Raw genomic sequence first — 23,347 nt, forward strand, 5'->3', positions numbered from 1 at the left:
TGTTTTTAATGACTGATTCAAGGATGCTCAATTTTTTTTACATTTCTGTTGCAAGTCTGTATGTGGGATGTTTTTGTATAGATTATCAAAATAAGTTTTCCAAATTCCTTCATCTGGTATGGTTAATTCTTGTGGCTTTGTCGTGCTTGAATTGTTCCACATGTCCCAGAAAGGATTTTGGTCAATTGTGTTTTCAATTTCATCAAGTGTCTTGTTGGTATAATTCAATTTCTTGCATTTCAGTGTTTGTTTATACTGTTTGAGTGTTTCAAAGTATTCATATCGTAGCTCTAAGTTGTTTTGCTGCTTATATTTTTCATTAGATATTTGTCTTAGGTGCTTTCTAATGGTTTTACATTTGTTATCAAACCATTTTTCAGAAACATTTTGGTTTTTGTTTCTGATGTTGCATTTCTTTGGTTTTCTGCAATGTGCTTTTGATGCAAATGTTTTGGAATATGCAATTGATGTTTTGAGTAGCCGAATTGACACCTTCTTTATTGTCTTGGTATTGTGAGTTATTGAAGAGCTGTATAGAGTTCATCATTTCATTTGAGTTCAGTGTTTCAATGAATCTTTCTGCACTGTTTTTAGCCCATCTGTACGATTGGTTTATGTTTTAGAGTTTATTGGGCAGTTTTTTTTATTGAATATTGCTGGTTAATTTCTTCAGAAACACGTTGATCTGACAATGGTGTCTGTGGTCTGACAGTGAATGCACTAATGGCGGAGGGGTCAATATCAGTGATGGCATAATCGACTACACTTGTCCCAAGAGCTGAGCAGTAAGTAAAGTGACCTATAGAGTCCCCTCTGATTCTACCATTAAGCATCTAAGGCTCGACAGAGATGCACTAACTCCTTCCCATTTTTGTTCAGTATTTGGTCAGGACTGTTTCTATTATTTATAATAGGGCTACTGTACAAGGAGGGGTGTCCAAATATGTGGTGGTTACCTCCCGCATCAGTGTAGTCAGGCTCAGAACCTGTTCTTGCATTGAAATCTCCACAAAGAAGCACTTTACCCTCTGCCTGAAATTGAATGATTTCTGTCTGGAGATTGTCAAAAAACTGATCATCAAAGTATGATGAATCTGAAGGAGGAGCATAAGCACATACGTAAACGTCATTGTCACAATAGATTGTACCTTCGTTAAGTTTTAGCCAAATGTGGTTAGTACCTTTTTAATTTCATTCAGTGTTCATTACGCTCTCTCTACCTCTCTCTCTCTTCCTCACTCTCTCTTTCCCTCACTCTCTCTCCATGTTACTCTCTCTCCCTAAAATCTCTCTCTACCTCTCTTTCTACCTCTTTCTCTCTCTCTCTCTCTTTCTCTCTCTCTCTCGCGCTCTCTCTCTCTACCTCACTCGCTCTCTCTCTACCTCACTCTCTCTCTCTCTCCCTATACTCTCTCTACCTCACTCACTCTCTCTCTTTCTCTCCCTATACTCTCTCTCTCTCTATACTCACTGGGCGGCAAGTGGCTAGAGCATTGGACCAGTAATCAGAAGGTTGCTGGATCCAATCCCTGAAGCTGACATGGTAAAAATCTGTCGTTCTGCCCCTGAGCAATGCAGTTAACCAACTGTTCTCTGGGCGCCATGGATTTTGATTAAGGCAGCCCCCCACACCTCTCTGATTCAGAGGAGTTGGGTTAAATGCGCAAGACACATTTCAGTTGAATACATTCAGTTGGACAACTGACTAGGTACCTCTCTATTCTCTGCCTCTCACAGTGTTCTTCTCTTCCCAGCTCATTCCTCTTTGACTGCAGAGTGAAACGTGCCATGTGGCACAGACACACACACACACACGTAAAGGATAAATCCTAAGAGACAAGAGCTCTGCGTGGAAGTAAGAGGAGGGTGAGGAAGTAAGAGAAGAGCAAGAGGGTGAGGGGGGGTGGTCGGGGGAGGAAACACTCACACACTCAAGCATATAGGACTAGAGCGGTGAAAAGGAGAAGAGAAGAGCTGGGAGACAGGAGGGCTGCTGAACAAAGCAAGGGAAGGAGAGGGGAGTCCATGGGAGAGTAGCAGCCGTGAAATGCCTCGAGCCGTGAAATGCCTCGACGGGAGCCTGCCAGCTGCTCCTGTGGCCACCTGAAGGTAAGACTCATGCTAGACTGAGAAAAAGTAGGGAGACACGACCGGAGCAAAGAGAAGGAGGGAGAGAAAGTATAGCTCTGATGCAAGCCTAACGCTGTGGTTATAGGGTACACTTGGGCTGCAGCTGAGCTGTTCGATCTGCCTTTGAATGCGATGCCATGCTGTCATTACATTCCGTAATTCATCACCTCGCCATCGTCCATTTAGCCGCGTGTCAGATCAAAGTGTGTACGTGAATTAAAACCATATAGTATGGTTGCTATGCTCCCTAAGAGAGAGAAACCTCAGATACCTCCAGCCTGCACTGCCTGCGACCTCTTTTCCATCACAGCCTGCTTGTGTTCTATATCACTAATGTCACTGCAGTGCATTTGTTTGCTCTCATTCTGAGGGCTAGGTAATCAAAAAACAATGGGTTTCCAGCCCTGTCAGACCACTGTGAGATGCTGCTGAGGCTACTGCCTAGTTGCCTGATGCTAGAGGATGCTTAAATTCTCCAATAGTGGAATGCAGGAGTTTTACAAGTGCAGCAGCCAACAGTGTGGGGGTTTTACACACAGCACTGTGTGTTTTGTTGTGTTTTCGATTCCACACATTCAATGAAAGAAGGTGGTGAGAGAGAGAGAGAGAGAGAGAGAGAGAGAGAGAGAGAGAGAGAGAGAGAGAGAGAGAGAGAGAGAGAGAGAGAGAGAGAGAGAGAGAGAGAGAGAGAGAGAGAGAGAGAGAGAGAGAGAGAGAGAGAGGCCATTATCTGTCTGCAGTAGCTTTTCGCTGGAATATCGGAGACTAGTAAAGAATTTAGAGCAAATCATTTGCATTGATTCCGTTGGAGCACTCAGTCCTCTCTGAGCTGGGGATTAGAGAGGCTAGTTTCAGGGCTGTGATGTGCTATTGTCTGCTCTTTTAGGCTGTCCTGGTTGAGTGCACTCTGCACAAAATATCTTGAGTTTTCCCTGTAAAACTTTCATGACAATGGGGTCTGTGGCCATGTCCAACGGGCATGTTTTTCCAACGCAATGTTCCTGGGAATGTCCTCAGCAGGGAATGAAGAGGTGGTTTAAAAGTGTTCAGTATGTGATCATTATTTTTTCAAACATTTCCCATTGAGCAGTGTAAAGGTAGTGCTAACAGGGAAATGCTATAGGAGAAGGATGGTGCAGAACAGTAGTATATAGCACATATTTTATTCTATGCTCACCTTCTTAACCTTTTGATTAATTTTGTGTATGTGTGTGTATGTGTATGTGTATGTGTATGTGTATGTGTGTGTGTGTGTGTGTGTGTGTGTGTGTGTGTGTGTGTGTGTGTGTGTGTGTGTGTGTGTGTGTGTGCGTGTGTGCGTGCGTGCGTGCGTGCGTGCGTGCGTGCGTGCGTGCGTGCGTGCGTGCGTGCGTGTGTGTGTGTGTGTGTGTGTGTGCGTGTGTAACCAGTCCATTGGTATAGGTATCACTTCAATCTGACATGAACCATTGATGAAATGGTGCAGCCATTTTGATTGTTGCGCGGGGTGAAAGTTGTAGCACCCTAAGTGATTTTGATGGATGACCCTTTGACCTTGTAAACTGCATTAGAGTTATGCTGTAACTCCTTTTGTAAAGTCATAATTATCAGCCAGCCTCTGTGCATCACCTCAGTCAACCACTGAAACCAACTCAGTCTCTCTCATGTTGTGGACTGAGGTTTGATTCAGCCCAGAACGCTAGCCCAAATCTAATGAGACATTGAGATGAGATTACTGTGTGTTTGAATAATTAATTGTGTGAATTTATTTTGTGAAAACCGGGTCTCTGGGTAAGGTGGTAGGCATGGCTGTGATAAAAATCAGCCCATCCCCGCTTGTATTGCAGCAATGCATCTGTGTCAGGAGCTTAGCCAAGCGTGAACAATTCTTTGTATTAAGTGCTATGGAAACTGTGTGTCTGTATGATTTGAAAAGAAGGCTAATGCAGCCCTGTAAAGCCACTCAGCTAGGCAGAATGGGAGAGCATTTCTTGTCCAGGTTAATTGGCCGTTACCGAGGTGGAGGTGGAAGTGGGAGGAGAGTGATACTTGGCCATGCTCTAATCTGTCCAGTGTCACCGACTGGAGAACAATGTGGGATGACATTGAGGTTTTAGAGACAGAGCTCCTTGCAAAAGCAGTGATGTCCTTTATCATGAAGGGCATTATGGGGATTAAGATGCTGCAGGTCATACGGACTGGAGCTCCATTGTTTAAAGGGCGGCTGAACTTCCTGATTTGGCCTAGTTTTAGATTTGGTTCGTTAACAAATGCTAGAGGCCATGACTGAATTCAAAAGTGAGTTGGTTTCGTGGTGTGGTTTGATGTGGGTATCTCCTGTGTGTTTGCAGGTGGGAAGAGTTAGCCAAATTATTTTTGCCAATTGCCTTCAGCTGGCTGGTGTGCAACAGTAGCAAAATTGGTTTGACATTGGATATTCTATCTCTGGGTCGGTCTTGTCAATCAATGACACAATGTAAATGAGACAGTATTTTCACGTTGCACACCTTTTAAGCTCTCATTAAATGCGTTCAATATATGTATGTTAATTTCTTTTTTTGCCATTAATGAATGTGTTATTCAATGTGTTTCAATGGGCTACAGTAGTAAAAGCCAATATAAATATGTTTTTTAATACATTTTTTTAAATCCCAAAATTTGAATTAAAATAGTTAAATGATCCACGGTATGACCGTCTTAAAACAATTCCATATGTTAGGTTAGTAGAACCCTTTCATATGCAATATTCATGTATTATTTGTTCTATAATTTGAAGCAGTAGTGGTGTCTATCCTGGAGAATCATAATTAGAACCCTTACTATCATTAGGTGAAATAAATTAACATCATGTTTACTTAACCATCTCCAGACGGATTTTCCTTTGCGTACACATCTATCTATGGAGCCAAGTGTGAGCATCCATCACCCAGGGTGAGTAGTTTTATGTTCAGCATAACGGGCTCAAGGCTTATTGGGTGACACCATGGATGTTCTGACATGGTATGTGGTGGAGAGAAGGAGCGGCCTCCTCAAAGGACTGGTGCAGGGACAGAGCGAGGTGCCGCAAGAATTCTAATTAGGTCCGTGTGACCTTTGGCTCTTTCTGCATGCGCTCAGCACCCCCTCCTCTCTTCCTCTCCTGCTTTCTACCTCCTCTTGTCCATCCACCAGTCACTCTCTCACTCCTGTGAATGTGGGCTCTGGCCCGTAAATCACGATAGGAGGCTGACGAGCCACCTGATAAATACGGGACATGGTGTTGCAGGGTGTTGGAGCTCCTGTCCTCTCCTTAACCCCCATCCTCCGCTCCTGCCACATTCATGTCCTATAGGACTACTCTGGTCCAGTGGACTGGGTGTTGTTGGCTTGGCCTGGTGCTCAGTCCGTCTAGCATCACTCAACAGTGTTGGGGAGTTTGGGGCATCACTTATAAATACACGTACCCTTGGCACAGGGGCGCGAGAGGACGATATTCGAGTAAGCAGCAGTTATTCCTGGCTGTGGCTGTGTGGTGTTTAGTTTTTTGGTCCGTTGACATTTCATTAGACTAATAGTCTCCAGTGTGGGCAGGACGTCTAGCTGAGACGGTGTCCATTGCTCAGGAGAAGGTGATCCGTGAGAGATGATACAAGTACTATACTGTATATGCTCAAGGCCGGCTATCAGCCATGAGGAGGGGAAAAATGAGTCTGGGCCTGAAGCCAAGCTGGCTGGCATCCATAGGCTTTGGAGACATTTTTAGTCATTTGCCCTGACAGACCTCAAAGTGTCATAAGTGAGCAAAGATAGGGATGAAGAGCTGCACTGTGAGCCTCTTGTCTTATGCCTCAATCACACAGTGTCCTTACATTTTGGCACACCAGAAATACATTAATTTCCAATGGAACACTTTGTTTGCCTTGCAGCATTGCGTTGCAGAGGCAGTTGCAGTGCGTTCTGTGTGGTGCATACGTTGGAATGATCAAACGTATGCATCAAACTGTATGTGTAGACGGCTTGACAGAAATGGTAGCAGAGGGGGAATGTTGAACTTTTGTTGCACACATATCAAGATTATGCTGCGTACCATTTTGCGCAATGATGCTCTTGGTGTGATCGAGGCATTAGTCTGTGACTAACTCATGAATGAGAGCCTGGTAACCATGATGCTGCTGCTGAGAGTTGGCTCTGGGAAGAGGGAAGCAGGGGAGGGTGAGAGAGGAGCAGGGGAGGGGAGGGGAAGTTCCAGTAGGCTCCCAATGCTGGGCTACAGAAATGACAGAGACATTGGAGCATCTTATTCCACTAGAGAAGATATATATCTTCTGCACTGATTGTGCAGATCCTCCCATTGCAGATATTATTGAAGACTCAGCTCTCTCTCTCTCTTTCCTCGCCTCTGTCAGACCTATGCTTTGTTTTGATGACTCCTCAGAATTGAATTTCCTGTGGAAAATAGAAAGCTTCTGTATGACCTCAGAATATATGGATCAGTGCCCCCAAATAGCAGAATTTGTATTGTAAACCAAAGGGTTACTGCAGAATTAGCAGTTTCTCACTGCACTCATCATTCTCTGAGGAATGGACAGTAGTGTGGTATACTGTAGCTTGTTCAGAGATCTAGCTTGTAACCATTTGCAAAACATGCACGTCTCATGGATATTTTCAGACAGGAAATGTGTTTGATTGAGTCCCCAAATTTGCTCTTTTAAAGAGCTTTGATTACCTTCAAATTATGTAAGCTAATCGAGAAAATGAAGTGCTCCAAACCCAGTTATCTTGTTGATCAAGTTTTTTGTCTTCTCATGCAGAGTAATGACTAGGGGCTAGTCTAAGTCCTCTTTATTACGGTCCTCCAGAGGCCAGTTAACTCTGTTGGCCGACGCCGTGTTATTGGAGCAGTATTTCATATTGATACAAACCTTGTCCTGGCCACCTAACTCCTCACAACTAGCCCTCACATTTCCTAACTGCACAGAGGGCTGACATCGACAACATTTTAAAGAGCCTCTAATGAAGATAATTAAACCTTACAATAGCTGTTTGTGTAACTCAAACAAAGACTTGGACTGTCCTCAAAAAACATCATGTGAAAGTGTACAGGTGGAAACATTACAGCAGCCTGAAACAGCTGCTAGAGAGAGAGAGAGAGAGAGAGAGAGAGAGAGAGAGAGAGAGAGAGAGAGAGAGAGAGAGAGAGAGAGAGAGAGAGAGAGAGAGAGAGAGAGAGAACAAGCACAACTGCAGGTTTACTTCTCTGCCACCAACAGATGAGCACTCACTCTATCAGAGCCTAAACCCAATTCACCCAAAGCATCCTGTCGCTCTCCAAGTAACAAGATGAATGCTTGTTACCCTCTTAAAGATAAAATGCTGAGCTGGAATCTGTGTTTGCACAACTGCTGGTGAGTCTCCAGCGAGAGCAGAGCAGCAATCAAATACAGGCAGAGTATGCACACAGGTCCTGGGTTCACCAGTCACTGGGGAGATGTTTAATGCATGAAAGTGTCATGACGTTGGCCTGGGCGTAGGTTTATGACAGTCATAAATACCTCTTCCCCCCTTTTTCCTCTCTGTTACATTTGCAAAACCCTTGGTTAACATAGAGATTGTAGGAACATCAGAAGGTGGGGGAAATGAACTATATTCTGGTAATCCGAACAATTGAACATATGCGGTGGTATTTAATGAATATGATGTCAGCTCGGTTGTCATCTGAGACATTCTCATGAATGATAAGATGACATAAACTCTACAGTGGAAAGTCTACACATCAGAGTTATCGGATTCACATGGAATTGTTATTCAATATAAATGTTTGAATATGAAATTATTCGTGATGGGATAAAATGTGATTTTAGTTTCTAAAATGTGAGATTTGGGTTTTCATAAGGTAGGTCTCTGCCCAATCAGTGGCCTGCCCCTGTGAAGGGACATGGGCTATAAAACTTTTCAAACACGCCCTCCTCTCCCTTCCTATATAAAGCCTTGACCACCATGTAAACTCCTGTTCCGGGGATGTGAGGACGACGGTCCGATGTCAGAATGGTTCAGATAATAGCTACAGAATGAAGCCAACATCAGCGTGAGCTTTGGTTGCAAATGGTATGAACTTTGAACTCTTATTCACTACAGAAGTGATACCTCCTTGCCGTTGAGTTAGCAACAGCAGCTGCAAACGCAGGTTAGGAAGGAACAGACAGCGTATCCCGTCTACCACACAACGCCGTTACTACAACGTATCCAATTGACAACCAGAGACATTCTTCAAAGGACAAAGGACTCGGTTTGGCAACACAGCCTTCCATCTACCACCAACCTACTGAAGCGCAGCTCAGAGTAAATATTTATTGCATTTTTCTTTTCCAAATTGGCTGTAATTTAGAATGCACAAGATGCTGTATTTACGATAGCACAGCTTCGCCCATTGTTCCTCAGTCTTCCCGCTCTTTCACTCAAACCCAGACCCTTTTGTGTAACAAGCTGTCATAGCTGTTCCGCCCGCCAGGGACGTTTTCCTTTATGACGTAATTTGTAATCAAGTTATGATTAATTATGTGTATGTGTGATTAGTTAGGTATTTAGTAAATAAATAAATAAACCCAATTTTGTATTGCTGATTCAACTTGTTAGCCAGGGTTCGTGCAGATAACCAAGAATGTAAAACTTTCAGATGAGACTGAATTAAGGTGACGATTAATATTGACTGCTACTAGGTCTTTAAGAGTTTATTCAGAAGATAACAGCTCTATAAATATTATTTCATGGTGCCCCGACTCTCTAGTTAATTACATTTACATGATTAGCTCAATCAGGTAATATTAATTACGGAGAAATTATTTTATAGAATAGCATGTCATATCACTTAATCCGGCATAGCCAAAGACACGACATAATCCTGAACTGACTTGGAAAGCAGGACCTGGCGACACTATAACGCATTCACTATTCTGGGCCTTGTGTGTCTTGTTTGTTTGTTTGTTTGTTTGTTTGTTTGTTTGTTTGTATGTATGTATGTATGTATGTATGTATGTATGTATGTATGTATGTATGTATGTATGTATGTATGTATGTATGTATGTCTGTATGTCTGTCTGTCTGTCTGTCTGTCTGTCTGTCTGTCTGTCTGTCTGTCTGTCTGTCTGTCTGTCTGTCTGTCTGTCTGTCTGTCTGTCTGTCTGTCTGTCTGTCTGTCTGTCTGTCTGTCTGTCTGTCTGCCTGTCACGTCGCTCTGCCCTTTGCTTTAGACCCGTCTATGTCAACACTGTATTCCTGTGTGGATCTCATGTGTGACGTGGGCCCTCGCTCCTCCAACCCACTTTGCATTTCCTCTCCATGATGCCTTGTCTTGCAACTATCACTGATCAAAATGGAGCAATGTCAGAGCATGACGACAGAGACAAATCAGATGGTGTTGTTATTCTCAGATAGAAGCAATCTGGTGATTGCTTTCTGATTGGCAGAGGTGGAATCAATACACTACTATTCGAGTCACAAGGTTTGAGTCTCAAGTCGAGTCCCAAGTAGAATGGGTCGAATCTCGAGTCAAGTCCAAGTCGTGCATTCTAAGAGCAAGTCGAGTCAAATCATACATTTTTTCAAGGCAAGTCTCAAGTATAAGAAATAAGCTATACATGCAATGAGTTGTCTATTTATTGAAGCTACCAGACAGCACTTTTCATTATTTTGTCTATAACATATTTTAATTATGTAATAATTCATTTTAACAACAAATTATAAATGCAAGCCTCATAAGTAAATGATGCATTTCAAGCAATTTTGAAATACTGTACCTAAAGACCAGTAGACCTATGCTAGTAATTGTTGGTTGAGGGTCCATTGCTGGTGAGTTTGCAAAGTAAACAGTTGATATTCTTGATCACATATTTTTTGTAGCTGCATATTTATGTATGGCAATGCTCTCCTTACAATCTGATGTTTGTGTTGCACCCGATCCTATAGGTGTATAGCAAATCAGAAATATGTTGGCTAGCTGAGTGATTCTCAATGTTTTTTACCCCCATTCCCCAAAAAGTAGTGGCTCAAAGCTTGCGAGCCCCGCGCACACACATGAATGCGCACACAATGGCTGTGCAAATGTAGCCTGTCAATACAGCCAGAAATGGCAATGCATTTTCTAAACTTAAGATACAGAAATAAACTATTTTTTACACCTGCATTTTGAGCTGAAAGTGATTCATGTTTGCAAAGTAGGGATATCATGCCGTCACTTCTCTAAGCAAGAAGAATCATACGGCCTAAGTACCTGTACACAGGAGGTTGCAGGATCAGATGGAAAGCATGGTCTGTCTGCACCAAACACTATCACTTTGGAGGGCTGCCTGCCCGCAGAATGCTTGTCAACTAGGTAGGCCGTTTCTTCCTCACAAATACTGTTATTAATTCACCAGAATATATCTTCATCCCACAATACAGAAGGCAGTGAGATATTACATCTGTCTTTAGACATATAGCCAGTAACCACCCAAACTTTCAGAATGTTTTAACTTATTGTGTGCATAATGTTGCTGCTACCGTCTCTTATGACCGAAAATAACTTCTGGACATCAAAAAAGCTATCACTCACCACGGACTGGAAGAAATGTTTTCCTTTAACTTTTTCCTTTAACGAGTCCAACGAGAAGTATATCCTGCTTTCACTGGAACAGGCCCAGATCCACGCCTTTTGCGTAAAGAAAAGACGCTGGAAAAGGGGACGCAGATTGGGAATCCTTCTGAGAAGCCGGAGGCGAGCGAGTAAACTCCCAACTCCATCCTCCTTGCTAACGTGAAATCGTTAGAAAATAAAATTGATTACCTATTATTAAGATTATCCTACCAAAGGCACATTAAAAACTGTAACATCCTATGTTTCACTGAGATGTGGCTGAACGAAGAAAAGGATAATATAGAGCTAGCAGGATTTTCCATGTACCGGCAGAACAGAGACGCTACGTCTGGTAAGACGAGGTGTGGGGGGTGTGTGTCTTTTTGTCAATAACAGCTGGTGCGCGATGTCTAATATTAAAGAAGTCTCGAGGTATTGCTCACCTGAGGTAGAGTACCTTAAGAAAAGTTGTCGACCACACTATCTACCAAGAGAGTTCTCATCTGTATTATTCGTAGCCGTCTATTTACCACCACAAAGCGAAGCTGTCACCAAGACTGCTCTCAACCAACTCTATAAGGCCATAAGAAAATGCTTACCCAGACGTGGCACACCTAGTGGCCGGGGAGCAGGCAAACTTAAATCAGTTTTATCAAATTTTTACCAGCATGTCACATGTGCAACCAGGAGGGAAAGAATCCTAGACCACATTTACTCCACACACAGAGATGCATAAAAAGCTCTCCCCCGCCCTCCATTTGGCAAATCTGACCACAATCATATCCTCCTGATTCCTGACTTCAAGAAGAAGCTCAAGCAGGAAGTACAAGTGACTCGCTCAATACGGAGCTGGTCAGATGACGTGGAAGCTACACTACAGGACTGTTTTGCTAGCACAGACTGGAATATGTTTGGGGAATCATTCAATGGCATTGAGGAGTACACCACCTCAGTCATTGGCTTCATCAATAAGTGCATCGACGGGCCAAACAGGCCCTCAATAACATTGACGGGGCTGTAGTGCAGTACATCACTGGGGCCATGCTTCCTGCCATCCATGACCTATATAAGAGGCAGTGTCAGAGAAAAGCCCATAAAATTGTCAGAGACTCCAGTTATAGACTGTTTTCTCTGCTGCCGCACAGCAAGCGGTACCGTAGCACCAAGTCTAGGATCAAAAGGCTCCTCGACAGCTTCTACCCCCAAGCCATCAGACTGCTGAACAGTTCATAAAAATTGCCACAGGACAATTTACATTGAACCCCCCTCTTGTACACTGCTGCTACTCGTACCGCTGCACACTGACTCGGTACTGGTACCCCCTGTAATAGCCTCATTATTGTTATTCGTATTGTGTTACTTTTTATTATTACTTTTTATTTTAGCCTACTTGGTAAATATTTTCTTCTTCTTGAACTGCACTGTTGGTTAAGGGCTTGTAAGTAAGCCTTTCACTGTAAAGTCTACACATGTGACCCTAGATGCCTCACAAGTCCTCAACTGGCAGCTTCATTAAATAGTACCCGCAAAACACCAGTCTCAACGTCAACAGTGAAGAGACGATTCCAGGATGCTGGCCTTCTAGGCAGTTAAAGTCGAGTCCCAAGTCTTGAGGCTCCAAGTCCATGTCAAGTTTCGAGTCTTAAGTCATCAAATTTGTGACTCGAGTCTCACTCCAAGTCATGTGCCTTGAGTCCACACCTCTGCTGATTGGTGATTATGGAACACATAGTTCATACTCTGTCACTATATTGGATTATTTTTAAACACCAGTGACCCTATCAGTTGTTCCACTTTTATATAACTGAAATGGTGTTGTGAAATTGCAGCTAATATTAGTCCCTATAGACTTTCCCTCTCCCCATCTCATATCTGTAGTGCTGACTTCCCGTATGTAATTTAATCCCATTGGCAAAAAATATTATTCATTAATTCTTTTCCCTCTGTCGGTTTGAGTATGCAATTGATGTTTAAAAATACAATTTCTAGCACATTAAAATCAGAGCACAGACACTGCAGTCTGTCATTAGATCAATGTATTACACCAATAGACCTAAAACAAAAACAAAGAAACCACATTTACTGTTTGAAAAGAAGTCTTCGAAACTACATCAAATCACATTTGATAACAGCGAAAGAGCTGTTATTGTGGGCACATGGGAAGTTTAAACAAAGAAATGAAGACATAAAAATCTGCTGTGGACAGATTGTGAAGGGTCCAGGCTGGTGATCATTGTGATTCAAGTAGTGGTCAGCTTGTCCGTGCAGCATCAGGGCTTTTAACAGTTGGGTTGGTGTTCAGCCCAGGCAGCGTACTGGCACTGATGTGTTCTCCTCCTCTCCTCCTCGGGGGGATAACAAAGGTTGAACACGGTAGCTACTGACAGCTGAGACTGCTTCATTCAGAGATTACAAATGAGCTAACAGAGTGAGTCCAATTTCTCATGTGAGTCCAGAGTTAATCCATACATTAGCAGTCTGTGTTGGTGAAAAGGGTCTGTCTTATTATGATGAACTGAGGCTCTGTTCTAATGTCCTCACTACTGACTTCACTGTCCTCACATGCCACCAACTGTAGCATTAACTAATGAATGAAGTAATGTACTGGATTTGCATTCTTAATGGAATGCCAGTATGGTTGTTGGAGCATAACAGTAGCCTAGATTTGACATGAAAATGAAGACCTGAGCATGCATTGTTAAGATTCAGGCTCACTGTTAGTAGTGGCTCCTATTCAAACAGATGACTGGCATATTAGTATTGATTTCGTTCAAGTGATTGACATGATATGTGTAGAAAACTTTTTTTTCAGGGTTATCAGTCAATGCAGTATTGACTATGCAGAATTTTTCCTAATCCTTGATTTTTCCTGATTGATCTTAGGGGATATGTTGTGAAAAACAATCTATTGTTGAGATTTGATTGATGCATAATTCTGTGCATTAATGAAAGTGTAATGCTGAATTCATTGGATATTCAAAGCTAGTTGAATCTCCAACTCCCTCTCTCCCCACAGGTGTTGAGCTCCACCTGAGGATGGCAGGAGATTCTCGAGTCCACATGGACCACGACATGGAGATAGGAGTCACACCCACAGCAGTAAGATTTTTTATTTATTTCACCTTTATTTAACCAGGTAGGCTAGTTGAGAACAAGTTCTCATTTGCAACTGCAACCTGGCCAAGATAAAGCAAAGCAGTGTGACACAGACAACAACACAGAGTTACACATGGAGTAAACAATAAACAAGCCAATAACACAAACAAGTCAATGACACAGCAGAGAAAATAAAGTCTATATACAGTGTGTGCGAAAGGCATGAGGAGGTAGGCAATAAATAGGCCATAGGAGAGAATAATTACAATTTAGCAGATTAACACTGGAGTGATAAATGAGCAGATGATGATGTGCAAGTAGAGATACTGGTGTGCAAAAGAGCAGAAAGGTAAATAAAATAAAAACATTATGGGGATGAGGTAGGTAGATTGGATGTGCTATTTACAGATGGACTATGTACAGCTGCAGTGACCGGTCAACTGCTCAGATAGTTGATGTTTAAAGTTGGTGAGAGAAATGAAAGTCTCCAACTTCAGCGATTTTTGCAATTCGTTCCAGTCACTGGCAGCAAAGAACCGGAAGGAAAGGCAGCCAAATGAGGTGTTGGCTTTGGGGATGATCAGTGAGATATACCTGCTGGAACGTGTGCTACGGGTGGGTGTTGTTATCATGACCAGTGAACTGAGATTTACCTAGCATAGACATATAGATGTCCTGGAGCCAGTGGGTCTGGCGACGAATATGTAGCGAGGGCCAGCCGACCAGAGCATACTGGTCACAGTGGTGGGTGGAATAAGGTGATTTGGTAACAAAACGGATGGCACTGTGATAGACTGCATCCAGTTTGCTGAGTAGAGTGTTGGAAGCTATTTTGTAGATGACATCGCCGAAGTCGAGGATGTGTAGAATAGTCCGTTTTACTAGGGTAAGTTTGGCGGCGTGAGAGAAGGATGCTTTGTTGTGAAATAGAAAGCCGAGTTTAGATTTGATTTTGGATTGGAGATGTTTAATATGAGTCTGGAAGGAGAGTTTACTGTCTAGCCAGACACCTAGGTATTTATAGTTGTCCACATATTCTAGGTCGGAACCGTCCAGGGTGGTGATGCTAGTCGGGCGGGTGCAGGCAGCGAACGGTTGAAAAGCATGCATTTGGTTTTACTATCGTTTAAGAGCAGTTGGACGCTACAGTGCACAGTGTCCAAGGAAGGGCCAGAAGTATACAGAATGGTATCGTCTGCGTAGAGGTGGATCAGGGAATCGCCCGCAGCAAGAGCGACATCATTGATATATACAGAGAAAAGAGTCGGCCCGAGAATTGAACCCTGTGGTACCCCCATAGAGACCGCCAGAGGTCCGGACAACATGGCCTCCGATTTGATACACTAAACTCTGTCTGCAAAGTAGTTGGTGAACCAGGCGAGGCAGTCGTCAGAAAAACCAAGGCTATTGAGTCTGCCGATAAGAATACAGTGATTGACAGAGTCGAAAGCCTTGGCCAGGTCGATGAAGACGGCTGCACAGTACTGTCTTTTATCGATGGCGGTTATGATATCATTTAGTACCTTGAGCGTGGCTGAGGTACACCCGTGACCGGCTCGGAAGCCGGATTGCACAGTGGAGAAGCTACGGTGGGATTCGAAATGGTCAGGGATCTGTTTGTTAACTTGGCTTTCGAAGACTTTAGATAGGCAGGGCAGGATGGACATAGGTCTGTAACAGTTTGGGTCTAGGGTGTCACACCCTTTGAAGAGGGGGATGACTGCGGCAGATTTCCAATCTTTAGGGATACGAAAGAGAGGTTGAACAGGTTGGTAATAGGGGTTGCAACAATGGCGGCGGATAGTTTTAGAAAGAGAGGATCCAGATTGTCTAGCCCAGCTGATTTGCACTGGTCCAGGTTTTGCAGTTCTTTCAGAACATCTGCTGTCTGGATATGGGTGAAGGAGAAGCTGGGGAGGCTTGGGCGAGTAGCTGTGGGGGGGGGGGATGGAGTAGCCAGGAGGAAGACATGGCCAGCCGTTGAGAAATGCTTATTGAAATTTTTGATTATCATGGACATATCAGTGGTGACTGTGTTACCTAGCCTCAGTGCAGTGGGCAGCTGGGAGGAGATGCTCTTGTTCTCCATGGACTTTACAGTGTCCCAAAACGTTTTGGAGTTAGAGCTACAGGATGCAAATTTCTGCTTGAAAAAGCTAGCCTTTGCTTTCCTGACTGACTGCGTGTATTGGTTCCTGACTTCCCTGAACAGTTGCATATTGTGGGGACTATTTGATGCTATGGCAGTCCGCCACAGGATGTTTTTGTGCTGGTCAAGGGCAGTCAGGTCTGGAGTGAACCAAGGGCTATATCTGTTCTTAGTTCTGCATTTTTTGAACGGAGCGTGCTTATCTAAGATGGTGAGGAAATTACTTTTAAAGAATGACCAGGCATCCTCGACTGACGGAATGAGGTCAATATCCTTCCAGGAAACCCGGTCTATTAGGAAGACCTGCTCGCAGAAGTGTTTTAGGGAGCGTTTGACAGTGATGAGCAGGGGTCGTTTGACCGCGGACCCATAGCGGATACAGGCAATGAGGCAGTGATCGCTGAGATCCTGATTGAAAAAACAGCGGAGGTGTATTTGGAGGGCAAGTTGGTCAGGATAATGTCTATGAGGGTGCCCATGTTTACAGATTTAGGGTTGTACCTGGTGGGTTCCTTGATGATTTGTGTGAGATTGAGGGCATCAAGCTTAGATTGTAGGACTGCCGGGGTGTTAAGCATATCCCAGTTTAGGTCACCTAACCGAATGAACACTGAAACTAGATGGGGGAGATCAATTCACAAATGGTGTCCATGGCACAGCTGGGAGCAGAGGGGGGTCGATAGCAAGCGGCAACAGTGAGAGACTTATCTCTGGAGAGGTACATTTTTTTAATTGGAAGTTCAAACTGTTTGGGTATAGACCTGGAAAGTATGACAGAACTTTGCAGGCTCTCTCTGCAGTAGATTGCAACTCCTCCCCCTTTGGCTGTCTATCTTGACGGAAAATGTTTTGTGATGATAAGAGAGGTTGTATCTCTGGATAAGCTGGTTATAATGGGTGAGATCATCGCATGTGTGGGAGGTGGGACAAAGGAGGTATCAGAGGTATAATGAGTGGAATTAGGGGCTCCATTGTAAACTAAAACAATGACAACTAACCTAAACAACAGTATACAAGGCATATTGACATATGAGAGAGACATACAGCGAGGCATAAAGTAATCACAGGTGTTGATTTGGAGAGCTAGCTAAGACAACAACAACAGCTAATCAGCAAAAACAACAACAGGTAAAATGGCGATGAATGTGCTGAGAGTCGGTTAACTACACTCAGAGCCTCTCCGGCTGGGGCCGGAGATAAACAAACAAACAAAATAAATATATAAACAGAATGGAGTACCATGATTAATGGGCAGTCCAGCGGGCATCAGCTATGTAGCCAAGTGATCATAGGGTCCAGTTGGCAGCAATAGATGAACAGGGAGGCCGCAGAGTAGTCGTTACTACGCTAGCACGCGGGTGACGCGGCGTTTAAAGTTAGTAGCCCGGGGCTAGTAGAAGCGTTTGCTCCGATGGAGGCCGGTTGAAGGCACAGCGGATGGAGTATTCGTCAGCAGACCTGTCGTGGTGGTGCAGCGGGCGCCGTGTCGACTAAGGATCCAAGCCAGGTGGCAAAAGAGGTATTGTAGTTGTAGTAATTTAGTTTTCTATCCGGCAGATGCGCCTGGCTCACGGCTAACTGGTGCTAGCTTCGGGGCAGAGGCGTTAGCCACTTTAGCCACTCGGTAGCAGCGGTGATCCGGTGCCAAGGTCCAGAGCTTACGGCAAGGATCGGGTGGAGTAGAGTGTTCTAGCCGTGTTTGGGTGGAGTCCGGGTGAACAACTGAGTAGGCCGGGAGGTGGGCCTCAGGGATAGCTTCGGTACTGGGTAACTTGGTGGGTGCTACATAGCTGTGAAGATGAGGAGAATGGACCAGGGATTACTGCAGGAATCCGGTGTTGTAGTGGAGAAACAGTCCGTTACTGGTAGGCTGGCGAGTATTATCCAGGCTAAAAAATATATATATTTAAAAAAAAGGGCTGGTACCTGTGCAGAAGGTAAAGGTCGCTAGCAGTGGCTAACAATTACTAAATAGCTTGCAGTTAATTAGCTGGTTAGCTTGTGATGTCAGGGGTTCTTGCTATCAGGTCTAAAAATGACAGATAATAGCGGTTCAGTATCACATTGGGTGAGGCAGGTTACCGGAAGGTATAATTGAACTAAAATGGAGAAGAGATTGAAAATACATTTACATTTACATTTACATTTACATTTAAGTCATTTAGCAGACGCTCTTATCCAGAGCGACTTACAAATTGGTGCATACACCTTATGACAACCAGTGGAACAGCCACTTGCATCTAAATCTTGTTGGGGGAAGGGGGGTGAGAAGGATTACTTACCCTTACTTACCCTATCCTAGGTATTCCTTGAAGAGGTGGGGTTTCAGGTGTCTCCGGAAGGTGGTGATTGACTCCGCTGTCCTGGCGTCGTGAGGGAGTTTGTTCCACCATTGGGGGCCAGAGCAGCGAACAGTTTTGACTGGGCTGAGCGGGAACTGTACTTCCTCAGTGGTAGGGAGGCGAGCAGGCCAGAGGTGGATGAACGCAGTGCCCTTGTTTGGGTGTAGGGCCTGATCAGAGCCTGGAGGTACTGAGGTGCCGTTCCCCTCACAGCTCCGTAGGCGAGCACCATGGTCTTGTAGCGGATGCGAGCTTCAACTGGAAGCCAGTGGAGAGAGCGGAGGAGCGGGGTGACGTGAGAGAACTTGGGAAGGTTGAACACCAGACGGGCTGCGGCGTTCTGGATGAGTTGTAGGGGTTTAATGGCACAGGCAGGGAGCCCAGCCAACAGCGAGTTGCAGTAATCAAGACGGGAGATGACAAGTGCCTGGATTAGGACCTGCGCCGCTTCCTGTGTGAGGCAGGGTCGTACTCTGCGGATGTTGTAGAGCATGAACCTACAGGAACGGGACACCGCCTTGATGTTAGTTGAGAACGTCAGGGTGTTGTCCAGGATCACGCCAAGGTTCTTAGCGCTCTGGGAGGAGGACACAATGGAGTTGTCAACCGTGATGGCGAGATCATGGAACGGGCAGTCCTTCCCCGGGAGGAAGAGGAGCTCCGTCTTGCTGAGGTTCAGCTTGAGGTGGTGATCCGTCATCCACACTGATATGTCTGCCAGACATGCAGAGATGCGATTCGCCACCTGGTCATCAGAAGGGGGAAAGGAGAAGATTAATTGTGTGTCGTCTGCATAGCAATGATAGGAGAGACCATGTGAGGTTATGACAGAGCCAAGTGACTTGGTGTATAGCGAGAATAAGAGTTGAAATATATACAAAAAAAGATGAAAAAATACAAAAGTACACGAGAGGACGAACAAAACACGTCTGCACTGTTACGCCATTTTGGATACATGTTTTCCATACATACACACATTCCTCTCCCTCCCCCAATTGTCCTGTGTGACATTGCTGGGAGGTAGAGAGAGAGCGAGGAAGAGGGAAAGAAAGAGGGGGTGGTGAAAGATGGAAGTGTCTGGGGACGAGGGGGAAACATATAAGGAGACGAGGGGGAAACATTGTGGATCATGAGTTTCCTATAAGAAGGGTGATCATGTGCGTGTGCCTGACTGTCTGCGGAAGATGATGGATGGTTCAGCTCACTACCATGGAGAGGGAAAGAGAGGATGATTGTGAGAAAACGACTCGCATGTCCTGATAATGGATGGTGAAATAGTCCAGGTTATTTGTCTTTATTCCAGAGGCGATTTAATTTATTCTTCCTGAGTGTAGTGAGGCAAACCAACTGTGGAAAAACACCAGCACACAGCAACTGCTAATTCATTTGTATATGGAGTATCTGCCCTGGGGACGTCATTGACTCTGGGCTGGCTGCACTACTGTAGGACTGTCTGTGATGGCTTCATCAATCACTCAATTAGGAATTTCTTTTGAATTTCTTTTTTTTTCTTTTGAATTTGTCTTTGATTTAGGACTGTACAGGTACAGATGTAGGATCTTAATTTGTTCACCCTGTTGGAGGATAACTTGCAATGCAGGAAATGTAAACTGTGTAGTGTAGTGTAGTGTAGTCAAGGTTTAAAAAGGATTCTGAAGTTTGTAATTTCCACTTTGAAATTTATTAAAAATATAGCAACCCCCACAAAAATGTCCATTCTAATCCACATAATAATTCACATTTCCTGTTGCTATATGATTAAATTGCTGCTGTAGAAAAATGGCTAAAATTAAAAACATTACATTTTCAAGTAACCCCTATTTTCTCTCAAACACATGTCACAGGATCCCAATGTCATTGAGTGACTAATTGCTGTATTGATCAATAGGTGTTGTCTTTCACTTCATTGTCAAACCTTTCATTACTGTATAATATATCAATAAAGCAACATCTGATACATGGAATACTCTCCTAATGTGCGTGTGTTTATAGAACTACAATGAAGAGTCCCTAGCTAGAATTTCAAACAGTAGCTATGTTTCCATTAACTTGTCCAGTGATTTTTTTTGTCGACATTTATAAAATGTTCATAGAAAATAGGTTTGACAATTGTCTGCTATGGTGCGTTTCCATTTAACTGTCTTGTGTCAATAAAAACAGCTGGCCAAAATGACGTCACAGCTAAAAAATAATCTACAGTGTTGATTACAAATGAAGTGCTTGATGTATTTCCATGACCTATTCAGGCAAATTGCCGATGAATAAATTGGTGACAGGCTGTATGCCCTCCCACTTATCGGTTTCATGTCTCAGGTAGCCCACAAAAGCCAGCATGGAATGCAAGAATTTAATCATATTTACCATATTCTAATAATTATTGTGTCAACGTATCGCCGCGGTCTGTGCCATGGTGAAACTTGCACACCTGTAGATCTGAAATAATTCAATGGTGAAACATGCATTCAACCAACCACAAAAGTCAAAGCAAATAAGCCATATTTGAAAGTCAGGACAAGGATCCTGCAAAGATAGATTTAATAGGCAGTAGGCATTTCAAATTAAATGTGGAGTGGTACCTGTTGACATCACATGCCCTGTGTACTTTCAAAATTATTCGGCAGGCATTTATTCGAAAACCCCTTTTTCCATCATAATTTGTCGCAATATATAAAGGTTATTGCTCGACCCCTGTCGATTGGATAAAAATGTTCCTCCTATCGCTGCTATTTCCATTAAGTATCACAATTGATTTATTTTGGGCTTTTGTCAAATAAACCTGGGTCAATGGAAACCTGCTTACAGTATTCAGATCTATATTTAAATAATTTGCAGTACTATAGCATGTATTTTCAAGGGCATGTCTTTCATTTAAATTCCTTCAATTGAACATCGGGAGCCATTATTTCAGTTTTGGTGCTGGATCTGAATGACTGTAAGTCGCTTTGGATAAAAGCGTCTGCTAAATGGCATATATTATTATTATTATTATTATAAAGAAAGACTAGATTAGCAGCCTCCTATGTTCCTATCTAGGCCTGCCAGTGTCCCATTGGGAGTGAGGTATAGGAGAGGTGCAGCTGTGGAAACAGATCGCCTGTCTGGAGCTGGGCCAACAGTGAGGAATGAAGGCCCCATACCCTTGTGGTCTCTCTCTCTTCTCCCTCCCACAGTCATGACGCACCATGTGCTTGGAGAGACATTCTCTCACACAATGTTATGGGAGCAGTGCAGCTACAGTATCAGGAGCCTTCACTTCAATTAGCCAGGGCAGCGGTTCCCAAACTTTTTATAGTCCCATACCCCTTCAAACATTCAATCTCCAGCTGTGTACCCCTCTAACACCATGGTCAGCGCACTCTCAAAAGTTTTTTTTTTGCCATCATTGTAAACCTGCCACACACACACTACACGATACATTTATTAAACATAAGAATGAGTGTACGTTTTTGTCACAACCCTGCTCATGGTAAGTGACAAAGAGTTCTTATGAGACTAGGGCACAAATAATAATATGATAATAATCAATAATTTTGCTTTATTTAACCATCTTATATAGAAAACCTTATTTGTTAATCGAAAATTGTGAATAACTCACCACAGATGAATGAGAAGGGTGTGCTTGAAAGGATGCACATAACTCTGCAATGTTGAGTTGTATTGGAGAGTGTTGAGTTGTATAGTTTTCATGCTAGTGAGGGCCAAGAATCCACTCTCACATAGGTACGTGGTTGAAAAGGGCATCAGTGTCTTAACAGCTCAATATGCCAAGCAGGATACTCTGAGCGCAGCCCAATCCAGAAATCTGGCAGTGGCTTCTGATTAAGTTACATTTTCACAGAACTGCTTGTTGCAATTTCGATGAGGCTCTCTTGTTCAGATATCTGTAAGTGGACTGGAAGCAGGGCATGAAAGGGATAACGAATCCAGTTGTTTGTGTCATTCGTTTCGGGAAAGTACCTGCGTAATTGCACACCCAACTCACTCAGGTGCTTCGCTATATCACATTTGACATTGTCCGTAAGCTTAAGTTCATTTGCACAAAAAGATCATACAATGATGGAAAGACCTGTGTGTTGTCCTTGTTAATGTAGACAGAGAAGCATTCCGACTTCTTAATCATAGCCTTCATTTTTTCCCGCACATCCTAGATTCAGAGCATTCAGGCGTGGAAAAAACATCACCCAGAGAGGCCAGTCATGTGAGAAACTCACCATCATGCAAGCGGTCAGACAAGTGAAAATTATGGTCTCTCAATTCAAAGAAACGTGTCAATACTTTGTCCCTTGATAACCAGTGCAATATGTTGTAAAAGTGTTACATGGTCGCTGCCCATATCATTGCATAGTGCAGAAAATACACAAGAGTTCAGGAGCCTTGCTTTATCAAAGTAAAGCATTTTCACTGTAGTGTCCAAAACGTCTTTCAAGCTGTCAAGCATTCCCTTGGTAGCAAGAGCCTCAGTGTACCCAAGTGGCGTCGGGAGCAACTGCTTGCATGCGCGTTACCACTCCACTATGTCTACCTGTCATGGCTTTTGCTCCATCAGTACAGATACCAACATGAGCAGAAGCTATGTTTGGCTACATATGGACCGTTAGTGGAATTCCGGTTAATGTGATTGGATGTTAATTATTTGACTAGGCTACCTGTATTTGACATTGTGTTGTTATCTCGCTGAACACTAGATGGTTTAATTTTATTTTTGCCAGTGAAACAAGGCTACTCAGGCAAGAAAAAAACCTTACCCAAATGTATAGCACCATTAAATGTGAATCACGTACCCCAATGAGGGTGGCAGTTGAAGGCGGTTGAGGATGAAGTCAAAGCAATTACTTAAAAGGGAGAATGTGTATTTTCTCATATATTTTCTCATATAACATGACAGTGTGACAGCACTGCAATTCACACATTGTGGCAACAAGGGCAATATGAGGAAATTCCACACAGACATTTCACACAGACATATGAAGACATTTCACACATTTTTAGCAAGAATGGTAATATGAGGATGTTTCACACATGGTAGCAAAAAGGGTAATATGAGGACATTGCACATGAATAGAG

At 43.5% G+C, this 23,347-nt stretch overlaps 1 protein-coding gene across 1 annotated transcript in view; it reads left to right on the forward strand.

Annotated features, from left to right (window-relative positions):
- The first annotated feature begins 1,735 nt into the window (after nucleotides 1-1,735).
- kcnj5 (potassium inwardly rectifying channel subfamily J member 5) overlaps nucleotides 1,736-23,347 on the forward strand; it is a 37,007-nt gene continuing 15,395 nt past the window's right edge. Inside the window, exons 1-2 of the mRNA XM_035792391.2 lie at nucleotides 1,736-2,109; nucleotides 13,713-13,795. Coding sequence (XP_035648284.1) covers nucleotides 13,733-13,795 — 63 coding nt within the window. The 5' untranslated portion in view covers nucleotides 1,736-2,109; nucleotides 13,713-13,732. The remainder of the gene's footprint in view (nucleotides 2,110-13,712; nucleotides 13,796-23,347) is intronic.

This window comes from Oncorhynchus keta, chromosome 18, assembly GCF_023373465.1.
Source record: "Oncorhynchus keta strain PuntledgeMale-10-30-2019 chromosome 18, Oket_V2, whole genome shotgun sequence".
Classification (NCBI taxonomy): domain Eukaryota; kingdom Metazoa; phylum Chordata; class Actinopteri; order Salmoniformes; family Salmonidae; genus Oncorhynchus; species Oncorhynchus keta.